The sequence below is a fragment of the Equus asinus genome, chromosome 14 (assembly GCF_041296235.1).
Source record: "Equus asinus isolate D_3611 breed Donkey chromosome 14, EquAss-T2T_v2, whole genome shotgun sequence".
Lineage (NCBI taxonomy): Eukaryota > Metazoa > Chordata > Mammalia > Perissodactyla > Equidae > Equus > Equus asinus.
Genome location: NC_091803.1, coordinates 37,254,838 through 37,270,248, shown reverse-complemented (window position 1 = coordinate 37,270,248; position 15,411 = coordinate 37,254,838). Strand labels below are relative to the sequence as shown.

The window sequence follows — 15,411 nt, the reverse complement described above, 5'->3', positions numbered from 1 at the left end:
ATTCATTTCTTACCAGAACTGCCTTTCCAGCAAGACCCCAAGTAAACCCGCTGCCTTGATTACTCCTCCTCCCCTATCCTCTGGTCATATGTTCCTGATGAGGCCAACTGCCTCTCTACCTCCAGCTCCAAGAATGGAATAGAGACCACAACCTAAGCCATCCAGAGCTGTCCACAACCCCAGCTACAATGAGTGGCTCAGGAATATGCACATCAACCTCGGCCAATCAATAAGAGTCAATGAGACTCCATTCAGGGACTCAAGCAAGGAATCAAAAGAGAAAGAAATTCTGCTGGATGTAAACGCAAAGGATGTAAAGGCTGGAGCCACAGCAGCCATTTTGCTGTCAAGAAACTGCAGCCTACCTAAAGACAATGTTGTTGAAGACCAGGTTTCTAGAGGCATCCTTTGGGCCCCTGGAACCTGCTGTACCTGAAACCGGTATCCCTGAGTGAGTCATTTTCCATTTGCTTAAGCCAATTTGGGTCACTTTGTAACTGAAAGAACACTAATTTATGCAGCCACTTTTCTAAAACACCGATAAACCCACCTAAGGTAATATTCATTTTCCTTCTTCTTTTTTTTTTTTTTTTCTTTTTGAGGGGGTGGGAAATTCAGAGAGCAGAACTCTGTCCGGACCAGAGAAGAGTCCCTAACTGATGCCAGTGGAACCAAGAGCACGAATCTACACCTCCTCGCCAGTGCTAGACGGAAAGTCTGAAGACTTACATTGCTGCTCCTCGTCACTGAAGCCCATGATGGCCATGGCCTCCACGGTCTCCTGGAACATCTCGTCGTCCTGGGCAGCCGGGATGGGCACGAAGCCATTGGAGAGGAAGGTGTAGTTGTTGAAGCCCTCCAACAACAAGTCATCTAGAAAGAGAGGGAGACGGGATAGCGGTCAGGAAGACGCACTCCCCTTTCAATGTGAGACAGGGACCTGACGAAGGCTCTGGGCCACCATAACTTCTTCCCCTTTCCCAAGACTTGGATGGTTTAAAACCTTCCTTCTGCATCATTGCATAGATGGCCTCACCAGCCATCACCGGCCTCACACAGTGGTGCAGGTTGTGCACTGCCCCAGGATACCCAGCAACTGAAATCCAGCTTTGGCTCCGTTTGCGAAGCCGTGACCCCTGACGCGGGGTTGCATTTACCTGGAGGAAGGGGCACCTTTATCTCAATTGCCCAAAGGCACTCTGCCTTCCGTAAGAAAGCTGTTTGATAAGTTAGATCGATCTTTATTCATCCACTTATTAAATTTTGTAAAATGAAATCACGCATGCACATGAATTTTAAAAATCCATTACTAACAAAAGATTTATAATTAAAAAAACACCATTCCCTGTCGTATCTCTTCTCCAACTCCTACCTTACCCTAGGATAACTGCTTTATCTCTTTTAGCTGTTTTTTCTGGTAGTTGCCACAATCTCTATATATCACAGGCTTACTATATATAATATTATATCTATATATCATATAGAATAGGCTATTTCTGGATATGTCAAAGTTAGATATTATCTGTTGACGTCTTCCTATGGTGGATAAAGACTAAGCTCTTCCACCATCCTCCTCCTCCAATTATTTCGAATTGAATCAACAGACAAGGTTTACAGCAGGGGTTGGCAAATTTGGTCAGCTGGTTGTTTTTGTAAATAAAGTTTTATTGAAACACAGCCACGCCCCTTTCCTTGTCAGTGTCTATGGCTGCTGTTCCACTACCGGGGCAGCCAGACTTGAGTAGCAGCAACAGAAACCACAAGGTGCCCGAAGCCTAAAATAGTTACTTTCTGGCCCTTTAGCAAAAACAGTTGCCAACTGCTTGTTTATACTGTTACATCTATTAAACGCTGTTCTCTGTAAAGTGTTCCGTGGTTACATTCCTGTGTTAATCAGCTCCCCATCCCTTTCTCTCCCATCTGTAATTGCCTCTCTTTTTCTCGCACCAGTTGCTCTTACGACACCCTCTTCCAGATCGATCTTTAATGAGACTGGATGTGATTACACTTTTGGAAAGAAGTCAGCGAGATACTTTTCTTTTGAAACAAAGGTCTTTTAGGGGTCAAGTCACTTGGAAGCTATTTGAGGTTAAAGGGACCCAATACACCAATTAACTGAAGCCTTCGGATTAACTGAAACGCCTGATGAAAGTCATAGGATCGGGGTCTTGGCCAAGACTTCGTTATCCAGACTACGGATGAATTTACAGATAGCCGATTTTTCTTCCCAGATCTATCATCAAGACTACAAATGGTCCCTGGGAACTTCGCTTGTTAGGCTTTTCCTTACCCAAATTTCTGGCAGACCAGAGACAGCACAAAACTGGAAACTGAGTTGCCAAGCAACCCAACTGTTGACTTTGGTGACAAGCAAAGAAGGAGGAGGGATGGAAACATTTGTCCCTGGGCCACCCCACAGTGTCCCGCTCCGGAACTGCTAATTTACCTATTGCCCGGCATATAACATCCGTTCAGCATCCCCCCGTTTATCCAAAGTATCCACCTCACCCCGTGTTCCAGACCGCCAAGCATCAAGGAGATTGAATAATGAGTGATGCCTCCCCCTAGCGGCAGAGCTCTGCACTACACCCCATCCCAGCAAAGGTACCAGCCCGCACATCCCTTGGGTGATGCTCTGAACCCAAGTAACTAACTGGGGGCCGCGAGACCGATGGGAAGCGAAGTTTGGATTGTTCTCATAAAATTTTCGACTTAAGCTTGTTACTAGAATGCAGACCACACTATGGACCTATATTCACTCGTATTTTCCTTTTTCCAGCTCCATGATTTTGTCTCTCTCTTCCTGAGTAGATGACTATATGTCCAGAACGTATAATTTCCTACTGGAACCTGGTACACAGTGCATTGTATTCACGTGGAAAAGTATCTCCCTACTGGTGATGGATATTAACTAGACTAATGGTGCTGATCTTTTTGCAATATATATAAACATCGGATCATTATGCTGTACTCCTAAAACTAATATACTGTTGTTATATGTCAATTATACCCCAATAAAATATGTATATTTCTCCTACAACAGAGGTGAGCAAGCACAGCACACTGCCTATTTCTATAAATAAAGTTTTATTGTAACACAGCTATGCCTCAGTTTACCTATTGCCCCAGCTGCTTCTCCATGACAATGGCGCAGCTGAGCAGTTATGACAGAAACCACGTGGCCAACAAAAAGCCTAGAAGATTGACTATCTAGTCCTTTACGGAAAGTTTGTTGACCCCTGCCCCACAAAGGCCACTTCAAAGTCACCTTCAAAACACATATAAGGAAACCTGGTTAGTCCCACTTCCCCTCAAAATTCTTTATAAAATTGCATCTTATCGACTTGCTAGTTTTAGAAACTGGCAAATACAGCTATTGTCTTCCTCTCTTCCTGGAAGGCACAGGTTGTGTCTAATTGGACTTGACACCTTCCATTCTAATGGGACTTTCTTAGTTAATCATCTAACATCTAATGGGGCTCAACGTCTTCTATGTCACATAGCAGGCGAGCAGTAAACGAGAATGACTGCACAAAAGCCACACTCACTCAAAAGGAGATGAGGAATTATCCATCTGCCCCCCAAAGATACAGCTCTTTCCTTGGCAGGATCTCAGACTGTTTTAATAGCCAATCAATTAACCATGGATCGTGACGAAAGGGGAGGCTGAAACCCCCAACGCTTGTCCTTTGCTGTCACTTACTTCTCATCTTGTCCTTGGCTCCAGCAATCAGGTAGTAGAAGATGTGGAACGTTCTCTCGTCTCTGGCTTGGCGAATGGCCCGTGACTTTTCCAGCAGATCTGGTTTGGGAGGAGTTAAGAATTCCAGTGATAACACAAGCGCCCCCCTCACAGGAACCTAACCTTCCTCCCCAGTGCCTGTCGCCCCGGCTGCTGGAGGGGAAATCTCCAGGCCCCGGGACAGGCTCCCTGGAGAGTTCGCAAGAGCCTTCGAGCCGGGCAGAGCCAAGCCATCCACGCCAGATTCACACAGGTTGACCTCCCAGTTCTGGTTCACTGGTCCAAAGTGAGACCACTGGGTGCTGCTGGCAGGCCCCAGGCCCAGAGAGGAGTGAGGGGAACAGAGAAAAGGAAACAATAAAAAAAAAAACCAGGAGCCCCAAGACCCCAGGATGAAAGAGTTACGGTGGGGAGGGCATGGTAACCACCCCCCACTCCTCTTCTGCAGAATGAGCTTCAGCTCACAGAGTGAAAAGAATTACACCCCCTACGGTTTAGCAATCCTTGTGCTAAGGGGCTGACATGCATTGGCTCATTTAAGCCTCACAAACGAGCCTAGAAAACAAGTGTGAATGTTATTTGCATTTTCAATATAGGGAAACTGAGGCTCGGGGACGGAAGGCATCTCCCAAAAGCACACAGCTAGGAAGTGGCAAAGCCAGGTCCTGTGGCGGCCAAAACACCGCGGCCAAGGGGCTGGGCTTCACAGAGCCGGCCAGCCTTCTAAGGAGACTAGCAACACGCCCCTCTAAGGAAACCAAAGAGAGCTGTTCTGTCGCGGTGGGGTGTGGAGACCGCGGGAGCTGGGGACGGTGGGGAGGGCACATGGTGGCTGGGCTGCTGGGCCAGGTGGACTTGCTCATCACTCAGTGTGATGGTGAGGCCGATGGAGCAGGCCCACCTGCGCCCAGATGGCTTGGCAGACCTCGCCCTCTCAGAGCCCTGGAGCTGAGCAGCAGCTGCCTGAGCCGCCCCAGCCCCCTCCAGCCTGGAAAGCGGTGTTCTCAGCCTTTCTGGCAGAGCATCCACATCACCTGAGGGGCTTGTGAAAACCACATTGCCGGCCCTGCCCCCAGGGCTCTGGCTCAGCCGGTCTGGGCGGGGCCTGAGATCTGCATTTCTGCCAAGCTCCCAGCTGATGCAGATGCTGCTGCTCTGGGGACCACACTTTGCGAGCCACTGATCTAAAGGGAGGGAGCTGAGGCCGGAGGGATGGGGGGCTGCCCGGGACTTGTCATAAACACAGGAAATGAATGGCTGAGGAGCACGTGCAGGGGCCAGAGAACAAGCTGTGAGACAGGAATCCTCTGTGGGTGGGCTGGCCAGGCAGCCCCAGACAGCGGGGGTCTCAGCCCGCAGAATGAGACACCTCGTCCTCAGAACGTCTGGGGCTGGTTGGTGGCCTGGGCCCACTTCCCGCAAAGCAAACAGGAAGCTGTTGCTGGAAGTTTGAAGTCGCAGAATTCCGCCAGCCCACCACTGCCCCACTCTGGCTCATTAGCATCTCAGTGGGGGCTCCGGGTGCGGCTGGGGTCCCCTGAAGAGGCACTCCCCACCCCCCAAGAGCTGGGCCAGGATTCAACGGGATACTGTGTGCCAAGGGCCCAGGGTGGCGCCCAGCACACAGCGACTCCTGGACAAGGCTAATGATGATAAAAATAGCATTAGTTCCACAATTTCTTTTCCCAACCCTTGGGCCAGAAGAGTCTCAGAATTTCCCAGATTTCGGACAGACCATTGTGGATGGATCATGAATATTATAAAACGCCCTCAATGGCTCTAAGGCAGCCCCTTGACAATCCTGCAGCAAAACACAACGATATTCTCCTGAGGGGACAAACAGACTATAAACAGCCTCTCGTGGGCTCAGGCCAGCTTTTGCCACCAGCTAGTTTCGGTTTTCAGAAGGTTCTGGATTTTAGGATTTGTGGACCTGTTTTATAAGAGGCCTTGAAAAGAGACACCAGTCTACATGACCTGACAAGACAGAGCGGGGGAGAGGACACAATCGAATCCAGTGGATTTGGAGGCACAGAGAAGAAATGATCGTGCCTCCGTTCTGCGGAGGTCGGGGTTTGGCTGATTCGGGTAAAGTCAAATAGAGCCTGTTTCTTCCATGTGGGTTTAAGGGGCTACGATTTGCTGTGGGTGCTTCTCTAGAGGAAGACAAATTTTTTACACCAGTAGATGAATATCGATTTTCTAGAAAAAACAAAATCTGGGTGGATTGCAATAGACAATGACAAAGGTGAACAAGGACATAATAGCTACCACATGTTACATGCTCCCTTTGGGCCAAGGGCTGTGCATGTCATTTCATTTCATTACAATTTAACTACAACTGCACAAGGAGGGCTGTCATCATGCCCATTTTGCACTGAGACTCAGAGAGGTTAAATGATTTGCCCAAAGCCCCACAGCTAATATGGCAGAGCCGAGAACTGGACCCAGACCGTGCCACTCCGAAGCTTATCCCAGGCACCAAAATGCAACCAGACACTGCCCTGGGTCCCACGGCTGGCCAGCAAATGCTCCCCAAGCAGCTATAAGAGTACAACATCCTTGAGCCTGGCAGGCCCCTGTAATGCTCCTAAGCTGAACCCTAGACTCGGTCCCTGAGTCCAGAAATTTCCAACTCGGCTCCACTTCACCATCCAGACCCTCCAAAGACATGCTCTTCTTGTCCTGTGCAGCACGGCCATCCTTCAGGAAAGCTCTGTTCCCAGCAATTTCCTATCTGTGCACTGGAACTGGTCACAGACCAGCTTCCTGAGAAGGACAAGAAGTCCTGGGTTTGGCCTCAGACCCTGGCCCAGTACGGATGAAGCAAAGATCCCAGGACAGGCAAAATCCACCCGCCCTTACTCCGTCTGGCATGGTTCTAAGAGCTTGACGTGAACTAATTCATTTCATCTCACAACACCTCTCCGAGGCAGGGACTACCATCATCCCCATTTCTTTGATGAGGCACAGAGAGGTTGAGTAACCAGCCCAAGGTCACACAGCCAGGGAGAGGTCAACCCAGACTCAAACATGCAGGCTGTTTGGGGTTCAAACCCGCGGTCCACGCACGACAGTGCCTGCTGTTACGGGAAAACCACCCCAGGGAACATTCCTTCTAGAAGGAACCCAAGAGTCTGGGGAGAGGGGCCGGCTCCCGGGCTTTTCTCAGGCCCCTCAGGCTCTGGGCAGGAGGTCGGCTGCGGGCGCAGGGTGGGCCCCACGTGGCCCAGGCTCAGAAAGGATACACGTCTCGATGTTGGCTCCCACAATGTAACCGGTGACGTCGAAGTTGATGCGGATGAACTTGCCCTGTCGACGGGAAAACGCAGGTCACGGAGGGCTCCCCAGCCTCGGCCCCTCCACCCCACGCTGCGGGCAGGTGGGCAGGAAGTATTCAGGCAACAAACACAGAAAAAACAGAGGTGCTCGCAACCTCTCCGAGTCTCACAGGCCAGCACGTCAGAAGGACCCCCATCTGCTGTGCGGGGACCATCCGGGGCCGCCCAGCGACACGGGAACTTGCAAAACACGTGCACGAATCAGTTTCTCCCAGCTCTTGCAAGGACCCTCAGTCCATCACACCTACTGCCATTTTAAAGGTGGGGAAACTGAGGCTGAGAGAGCTCGTGTGACCTGCCCAGGGCGACAGCGCTCTGAGAGGCAGAGCCATCAGTAGGAGACATGTTTTGTCACACCCCGTGGCTGGAGGAGGCCCTGCCTGCACCCACCCAAAACACGCCGGGCCCTCCACAATCAAGCAGGTCCAAGTTCGTCCCGCTGTGAATTAAACTGCCTCCTGGCACAGGGGACAAATCGTGACTCCAGGGGGCCAGGCGATCCAAGCAGGCCCTGGAGATGGGGTTCTGCGGGCCCTGCCTGGCCCTGGGCTGCTCGGGTCTCTCCCCCTGGAGGAGACGCCCAGTCCACCTGCCTCTGTTTTAGCTGAACCGCAAAATCAAGGAGAGCCAGGTCCTCCATCGGAGCACGGGCCCTTTTCCAACTTTCTCAAGAGCTGATTAAGAATCCTACCCTTTTCCCGCCTCCAGGATGGGAGGCGTTCCCCTGTGTGGACACCATCCCCCGGGCTTGCTCAGGTCTTGACAAAACCCTCACACTTTCTCCATCAGGAAGTAAGACCGAGATCTGGGACCACCAGGGTCATTGCCACGGCAATGGAGGACCTGCTGGTCCTGGGCGCCATCCCTCTCCCGCCCAAGAAGGCGTAGGGTACCAGTGAGCGGGGGACAATTTTAGGGGTTGACTCCGAATTGGCTGTCCTTTGGGACATGCTAGAAACTTCGCCCCGGCTTGCAACCCACAAATGCAGTACTTCTCAGGGGAGGCAGCACATCCACCACCTGGATTTTGGAAATCTGGGGGAAGGAAGGTTTGGGCTGTCACACAATGGTGGGGCCAGCGCTCTTAGTGGACGGTGACCACAGAGGTTGGGCACCCTGCAGTGACGGAAGAGTCCCAGCCACCAAGCATTAGCCACATCCCCGGGGACGTTCAAACGTCCCACCTGATATTCATGGAGGTGAAAAACCTGTTGATAAGCAGCTGAGCCTAGAACCTAAGGCTGTTTTTTATTTTTAATTTTTTTTTTTTGAGGAAGATTAGCCCTGAGCTAACATCTGCTGCCAATCCTCCTCTTTTTGCTGAGGAAGACTGGCCCTGAGCTAACATCCATGCCCATCCTCCTCTACTTTATATGTGAGACGCCTACCACAGCATGGCTTGATAAGTGGTGCCATGTCCACACCTGGGATCCGAACCAGCGAACCCCGGGCCACTGAGAAGCGGAACGTGCGCACCTAACTGCTGTGCCACCGGGCCGGCTCCCTAAGGCTGTTTTAGATAAAAACAGACCAAAAAATTTTAAATGTTGCTCTACTGTAAGAAAGTCACATCCGTGTGACTCTAGAGCAAATCGTTCTTTGATTCAGAGCTGTTCTAAGAGCATGTCATCATTCTGGAAAATCCCGTCCCAGGGCATCAGCCCCCAGCAAAGCCCCCTTGTTTCTGTCTGCGTTTGTGGCTGTCACGGTCACAGTGATTCTGGAAGTGAATGCAAGTGTCTGACATGTCCACTGTGTCTTCCTATGGGCTCTGGCCTGAGCACTGACGGGCTGAACTGCACGTTTGAATTATGACTTATTTTCTTTCTCCTTCATACTGCATTAGGGCATGATGCCGATCTGTTTTAATCTGATGGGTGAGGTAGGTGATGTCGTCTAGGACTCCCGCTTCAGGAAAGGAAAGGAGGGGACATTGTGTAATTATTTGGGTCTCGGGGTTAACAGGGCTGGGGACCGCTGTGTGAATACGCACGACACAGGGATGCTCAGCAGAGCAGCTAGGGACGGGCAGAGCAGAGGCGTCCGCAGGGCCCCATCCTGGGGGACCACAGTTCAGAGGGGCACCCCCGAACCCGCAGAAGCCCCCCCCCAACAGGAACACAAATGTAGTCTTTGCTCATGAAAACACCCGCTGACTCTCCTACGGGGGCCACCACTTCTTTTCTACAACAAAATGATTTTTGTCTAAGAGTCATCAACCACCCAGGCTTGGGATTCTCCTGCCCCCTTCAGGCTCAGGGGAGAAAGGGGAGGCCCTCGGAGCCTGGGGAAGCCTGGGCTGGGAGGGGGCAGCCCCGCCTCATCCACTGTCGGCTCCTCGACTAGACCACAGGCTTCACAAAGGCTGGAACCACATCTGGATTGTTCACTGCCGTCCTGTGAGCCTAGTTCCGGGTCTGGGATACAGTAGGTGCTTAATAAAAATTAACCGAGCAAATGGAAAAAGAAACGAAAGAGAACAGTGTACGGTGTACATAAAAATGCCTACCAGAAGGACTGCATACAGTGGGCGCTGAATAAATGCATGCTGAAAGATGTGTGTGCCTGGTACACAGTTGGTGCTCCCTTGGGGTTTTGCTGAATCAATGAAGGAGTGTGGCTAGCATTTTCTACTCAGGAAATGCTCATTGAGTGAATCATGAATGTCCCACGCCTAACAGGGCGCCTGTGACACCAGAGACGCTCAGTGCGTGTGTGCTGGATGAGCGGTGAACGAATGAACGAGGGAAGGAGACACGGGACCTTGCAGGGCTGTGAGGCCAAGACAGGACCAGAGACCCAGGGCAAGATGCTGCTGCGACGCGCGCCTCCACGCCTCCAGTCGCAGACTCCCCCTGCGCACACAGTCCGCATCCTCAGGGGGAGATGACACTGTGGGACCCCAGCCCATCCCAGAAAGCCAGTGGGGCTCGGCTACTTACGAATCGGGAGGAGTTGTCGTTCTTGACTGTTTTGGCGTTGCCAAAAGCCTCCAGAATCGGGTTTGCTTGTAGAAGCTGCTTTTCCAGCTCACCCTAAAATGCAGGCACATCTAGTTACTGGAGAAAACAACGCAGGCGTGGATGGTTCCACCCGAGACAGATGGTGTCACGAAACTCACAGGTGCTCGCCCATCCTATCGCCCCCCTGCTCTGAGACCCCCAGTGCTAACGTCCCGATTTACTCGAGGATTTCAGAAGAGCAGCGACTGGCTGAGCTCTCTTACAGCGAGCACGTCTGTTCCCAAGGAAGGCCGCTTTTTCCTAGAGAGGGCCTGCTCAGCTAGGCAGTGTCATTGCCACTCAGAACTGCAGCACTGCACAAGACCGGGCGGTGGCATTTACTTCACAGTGAATGACGCCCTGTGGAATTGTGCAGTGCACAACCTGCCCTGCTGTCTGTGGCTCCTGTTTAACAAGCAGCCTCCTTCAAGCGAAACCCCTAAAATCCTTCTCCTGAGGGTTTTCGTGCGATTTTCTTAAAGTTGCCATTTTTCCTTTCTGGGACTAGTTTTCTGGAGTCTCCCAGGGAAGACAAGGAAGGAAGGCGCAAAGCCCACCGGGAATACTTTTCACCAACTGCAGGACAAAGTTTCAAAGCAGGTTGCCTGAGCTCCATTCATCAGGTTAAATGCAGCTGAAACGATACACAGCCCACCGGCCCCCTCGGAGGGGGCTCCTGTGCACACGCGCGGTCACGTGATTAATGGTGGCAGGAAAGGGTCAACAAGGTAAGTCATGCCGGGAAAGCAAGGAGCGGCTCTTGGCCTGGCCCCCAGGGCTCCCTGTCCGAGCTCTTCCTCCAGGCCTCCCGGGGAAGGCTGGGGTTCTCAGGGTCCCCCTTCTTCTCTCTGCTGATCTCTCTGCCCTTTCCTCCGAGGCAGCAGGGCTGGGCTAAGAAGCCGCTGGGGACCGTTCTAGACGCCAAAGGGGCACACGGCTTTCTCCCAGCTCCTCTGCACATGGCGGGCATCGTGGGGAGCTGTCCCCAAAGGGACAGATCAGGAAGCTACTGTTGATTGATGTGCTTTATTTACCCACGTGCCCTCGCCACCGCAGCTCTCAAAGGCGATGGACCCAAGGCGTCATCTGTGTGACAATCCCAGCCACACATGGAATTCCCATAATTGGGACTTGCAGGAATTTATAACGAGAGCAATGGCCTGTCCTTGGCCTGTGGGAAGGGGACCAAAGGGACCACTTCTGTCAGCACAAACTTGGGGTGCCAAGATCCCCAGCTAAAGGTCCCCTTTCTAGAAGGGGAATTTGAGCTGGTGGGACCAAAGGGTCCTTCTCCGGAGAGCTTTAAACATGGGGATCTGGTCCAAACGGCTCATTTTATGGATGATGCCACTGTGCCCCAGAGGAGTTAAGGGTCTTGGCTGAGGTCACACAGGAGCAGATCCCGAAGAAGAACCCTGACTCCCCTTCTGACCTTCCCATCACACTGCCACCCAGTGTAAGATGGGTTGAGTGTGACCCTAGGACCCACTAGGACCCCTGAGGGTCTCTTCCAGGCTGGGACCTCTATGCCAGCTCCTGAAGCTCTGTGTTAGAGATGAGTTTATGTATGCAGGGGTCCAAGCAGGACCCAGTCGTGTGTCGCATAGCTGGGGCCTTACCGTGCCTCCAAAGCTAGTGCATCGCGAACCCCAAGACTCCTGGTTCTGGAGCCTCAGGTCCAGCCACCGGCATGCAAGGACAGACACGCACTGCACACGCATGCACGAGGACACACCAGTGGGCGGGGCGGGGGGGGCAGGGCTCAGGGGAGAAATCCAGGGATGAGGGTGGGGGGAGAGGGGAGGCATGCCACAGCAGTGTCATCGACTGTCAATCAAGCCAGGGAAGCGTTAGGGCCAGACAGTCCTAAAACGCTCAACCAGACGGGACAGACGTCTCTGGGGGGCTCCAGTCGGGGACACTAGTGATGGACGCGTTGGTGCGAACGGTGGGGATTCACTGTGAACTGGGGACACCCATGCCAGGCTGGAGGACACGCCTGGGGTCCCAATGGGAGTCCTGCGGGTGCGGCCGCGCCCCACACCCTGTGCGCGGGCCTCGGACACCCGCAGGACTGTATTGGGGTCATTTGTCGGTTTGCGTTGTGAACCCTGAGGGCCTCGCCCGTTCCACCATCCGCTACGGGACCCGGGGGGGGAGGGTGCAACAGGAGCATGCAGATCTAAATACACTCCATGCCTCCCGTACACACCAGGAAAACACTCCCAGTTACTCACGTAGGCAAGAGGTGGGCCTTGCTGCGGTCGAACGATACGGTATAAAACAAACGTCAGTGTTATTGCGATCACTCGCCCGTCAGGGCGGGAGAACACAGGACTTCACCCCGCCCCCCCCCGACGGCCTGGGTTCCCCGGCACACCGTGGACGGCGGCAACTCTGAGTCTGTGTCCTTCCTCTCTGTTCCCCTCACTCCTGTTTCTAATTTCTCAGAGACGCAGGCCTTGCAAAGGCTTTTGCAGTGGCTGGGGCCACGGGGAGGTCCTTTCAAACTGTGTCAGACGAGAGACTGGCTAAGACGCATTTACAAACGCAGAGACGCAGGTGTCTGCACGCAGCGGGCACTTGATAAAGATCAGGCCTTATTGTCTTATATGTCTTATTTTGACTATTCTAAGGATGACAAATGCAGTGGGAACAGCATTTAAGAGCCCCACAAACTTTGGGTCCCTTTGTTCCTAGACTCCATCCCAGAGATGGTTCAGAAACGCTGGACCTTGGGTTTCCTGCATCTGTGTGAGGGACGAAGGTTCCAAAAGGGCAACCAGCACCCACCCAGATCGTCAAGGGCCCCCAGACCAGCTGGTCACTGTGGCTGCTCCAGAGAGGCCTCTGAGGGCTGGAAGCAAGACCCAGGGTGGCAGGAAGCGGTGACACCCCAGCCCATCTTCAGGCCCCCGTTCTGCCAGCTCCTCACCCCCAAACCTTCAGACAGAGGCGCTGGCAAGTCCGTCGCGCAGCCCCATGGCTTGTCCCCTTCTCTGTCCCCCAGAGAAGAAGATGGGGGAGGAGGAAGAGAAGGATGGACCCAAAAAGGGATGATTCTAGAAACCTGCTCTTCTCTTCCTTCCGAGCCCTTCATCAAACTGTGTGATCTGGCTTAATCTGTAGGCTGTTTTGACGACTCTCTCTGTTTCCCACGTGTCTGGAAGCTCAGTGACAAAATGACAGCGTCTCTCGGACTCACGACTGGACCCTATCCTGGCGGTGGCTGGCACACGCAGACGCTCAGGCAAGGGACGAGCCGAGGGACACCACATTCCATCCCCCGGGGCCCCCGTCAGAGGGACACGTGGAGGAATGACAGCTGTGCCACCACTAGAGTTCACCGAGATTCGTTTAAAGCAGCAGCTGTCAGTCAGGGGCGACTGGGCCCCCAGAGGACCCCTGGCCAGGGCTGGAGGCATTTTTGGTTGTCACACTGGGGGCAGGGACCAGGGATGCTGCTGAATATCCCACAATGCATCAGTCAGCCCCGCACAGAGAATTCTCTGGTCCAAAAGGACAATGGGGCCACCAGGAGAAGCCCTGAAGTAAGGTGACACTCCTCACTGGTGGGCAGCAGGCTCGTCCCACTTCACAAAGCAGGAACCCCTCGGGATGACGGTCCTGGCTGAGGCGAGGACTGGTCCAGACCCAAACGGGCCCGCTCAAGTGGGACAATGACCTCTCCTGTGAGCTGTCAGGGGAGGCGGCAGTTAACCCCGGACCCGAGTCCTCATAGCCGAGTCCTGGCCCTCCCACCGCACTCGGCTTGTGCCTCCATCACGCCACGAGCTGGCCACCCGTCCGCTAAGTCCTGGCCACCGAGCGGGACCCGCCACTCACCGTGATGCTGGTGTCCTTCTTGCCCTTGTGGGAGGAGGCCACCATGGCGAGGTACTGGATAACTTTCTTGGTGTTTTCCGTTTTCCCAGCTCCAGACTCGCCTCTGAAAGACACAGGAACAGTGACCCCCCGGAAACAACGCCGTGCAGGTGTTCTGTGGGGACCTGTCCACAGCTCCGGGGGCTCCATGGCATGACAACTGTCATCACGGCCATTTGCTGGATGGGGAAACTGAGGCTCCCAGAGGGGAAGTGACTTGCCCAAGGTCACACCGCTGGTAGAGAGCTGGGCTGGGCCTCAAACCCTCATCTGATATCTCAATCTACTCCTCCTGGGAAGATGCAGGAAAGGACTCAGGTGAAGAGTGAGAAAGAGAGGGGCGGGTCCGGTGGTGCGGTGGTTAAGCGCGCACATTCCGCTTCGGCCCAGGGTCTGCCGGTTAGGATCCTGGGTGTGGACATGGCACTGCTTGGCAGCCATGCTGTGGGAGGCGTCCCACATATAAAGTAGAGGAAGATGGGTACGGATGTTAGCTCAGGGACAGTCTTCCTCAGCAAAAAGAGGAGGATTGGCAGCAGTTAGCTCAGGGCTAATCTTCCTCAAAAAAAAAAAAAAATAGGAAGAGTGAGAAAGGGAAAATCTGATTTTTCCTACCAACATCCAAACTTAGGTTTATCAGGAACCGTCTACTTTTTTCTAATGGACTTGACTTTTTAGAGTGGACTAAGGGACACAGCAAAATTGAGAGGAAGGTGCAGAGATTTTCCCACAGACCCCCTGGCCCTGCACAGGCACAGCCTCCCCCACTGTCCACAGCCCGGGCCAGAGTGGGACGTCTGTTGCAACTGGTGAACTTGCACGGACACACGGTCATCACTCGAAGCCCATAGTTTCCAACAGGGTCACTCTTGGTATACATTCTATAGGTCTGAATAAACATACGATGACAGGCAGCCACCAGCACAGTATCATACAGAATAGTTTCACTGCAAGTCATCTGCTTAAGACATCACTAGCTTTGTCAGAGATGGAAAGATCAGGCAAGAGGCCGCCTTCCCAGAAGGACGTAAATACCTCTCAGAGTACCAGGACTTAAGGGAGAAGTTTAGGAGCTCCCTGTATGGAAAAAAAAAAGAGCTGGTTATCCCATCAGCCACTGGGCAGATGTAAGCCCCTTCATCTCCTGGAGACCCTTCCTCTGATTGTCAGGTAGCTGGCTAATGAGCTCAGTCAAGTATCAAAGGAGAAATCTGGTTGAAGTAATTTACACTAAAGTGTAAATGACTGATAGGTTTAGATCAGCAGGGCACTGTTTGTGTCATCAAAAAAGTACTCCCAGATTATAAGTGGTAGACTTTTTACCAAGATGGCCTTCCTGAGCCAGCTCGCTCTCTAGGCCATCAGAGATCATCATGGTGGGACTGCTTCCTCCGAGGGTTCCAGAACCTTCCTCTGACTCCCACCATTCCTAGGAAAGCGA

At 52.9% G+C, this 15,411-nt stretch overlaps 1 protein-coding gene across 5 annotated transcripts in view; it reads right to left on the bottom strand.

Moving 5' to 3' along the window:
• The window catches only part of MYH11 (myosin heavy chain 11), a 118,306-nt gene that overhangs the window by 46,986 nt on the left and 55,909 nt on the right, over positions 1-15,411 (bottom strand). For 3 of the 5 annotated variants that reach the window (XM_070484873.1, XM_014837607.3, XM_014837604.3), the window contains exons 5-10: positions 13,932-14,034; positions 12,323-12,343; positions 10,026-10,118; positions 6,991-7,054; positions 3,704-3,802; positions 730-873 (exon numbers count right to left, since the gene is read on the bottom strand). In XM_070484873.1, coding sequence (XP_070340974.1) covers positions 730-873; positions 3,704-3,802; positions 6,991-7,054; positions 10,026-10,118; positions 12,323-12,343; positions 13,932-14,034 — 524 coding nt within the window. The remainder of the gene's footprint in view (positions 1-729; positions 874-3,703; positions 3,803-6,990; positions 7,055-10,025; positions 10,119-12,322; positions 12,344-13,931; positions 14,035-15,411) is intronic. The other 2 variants (XM_014837608.3, XM_014837605.3) reach the window with 1 other exon arrangement.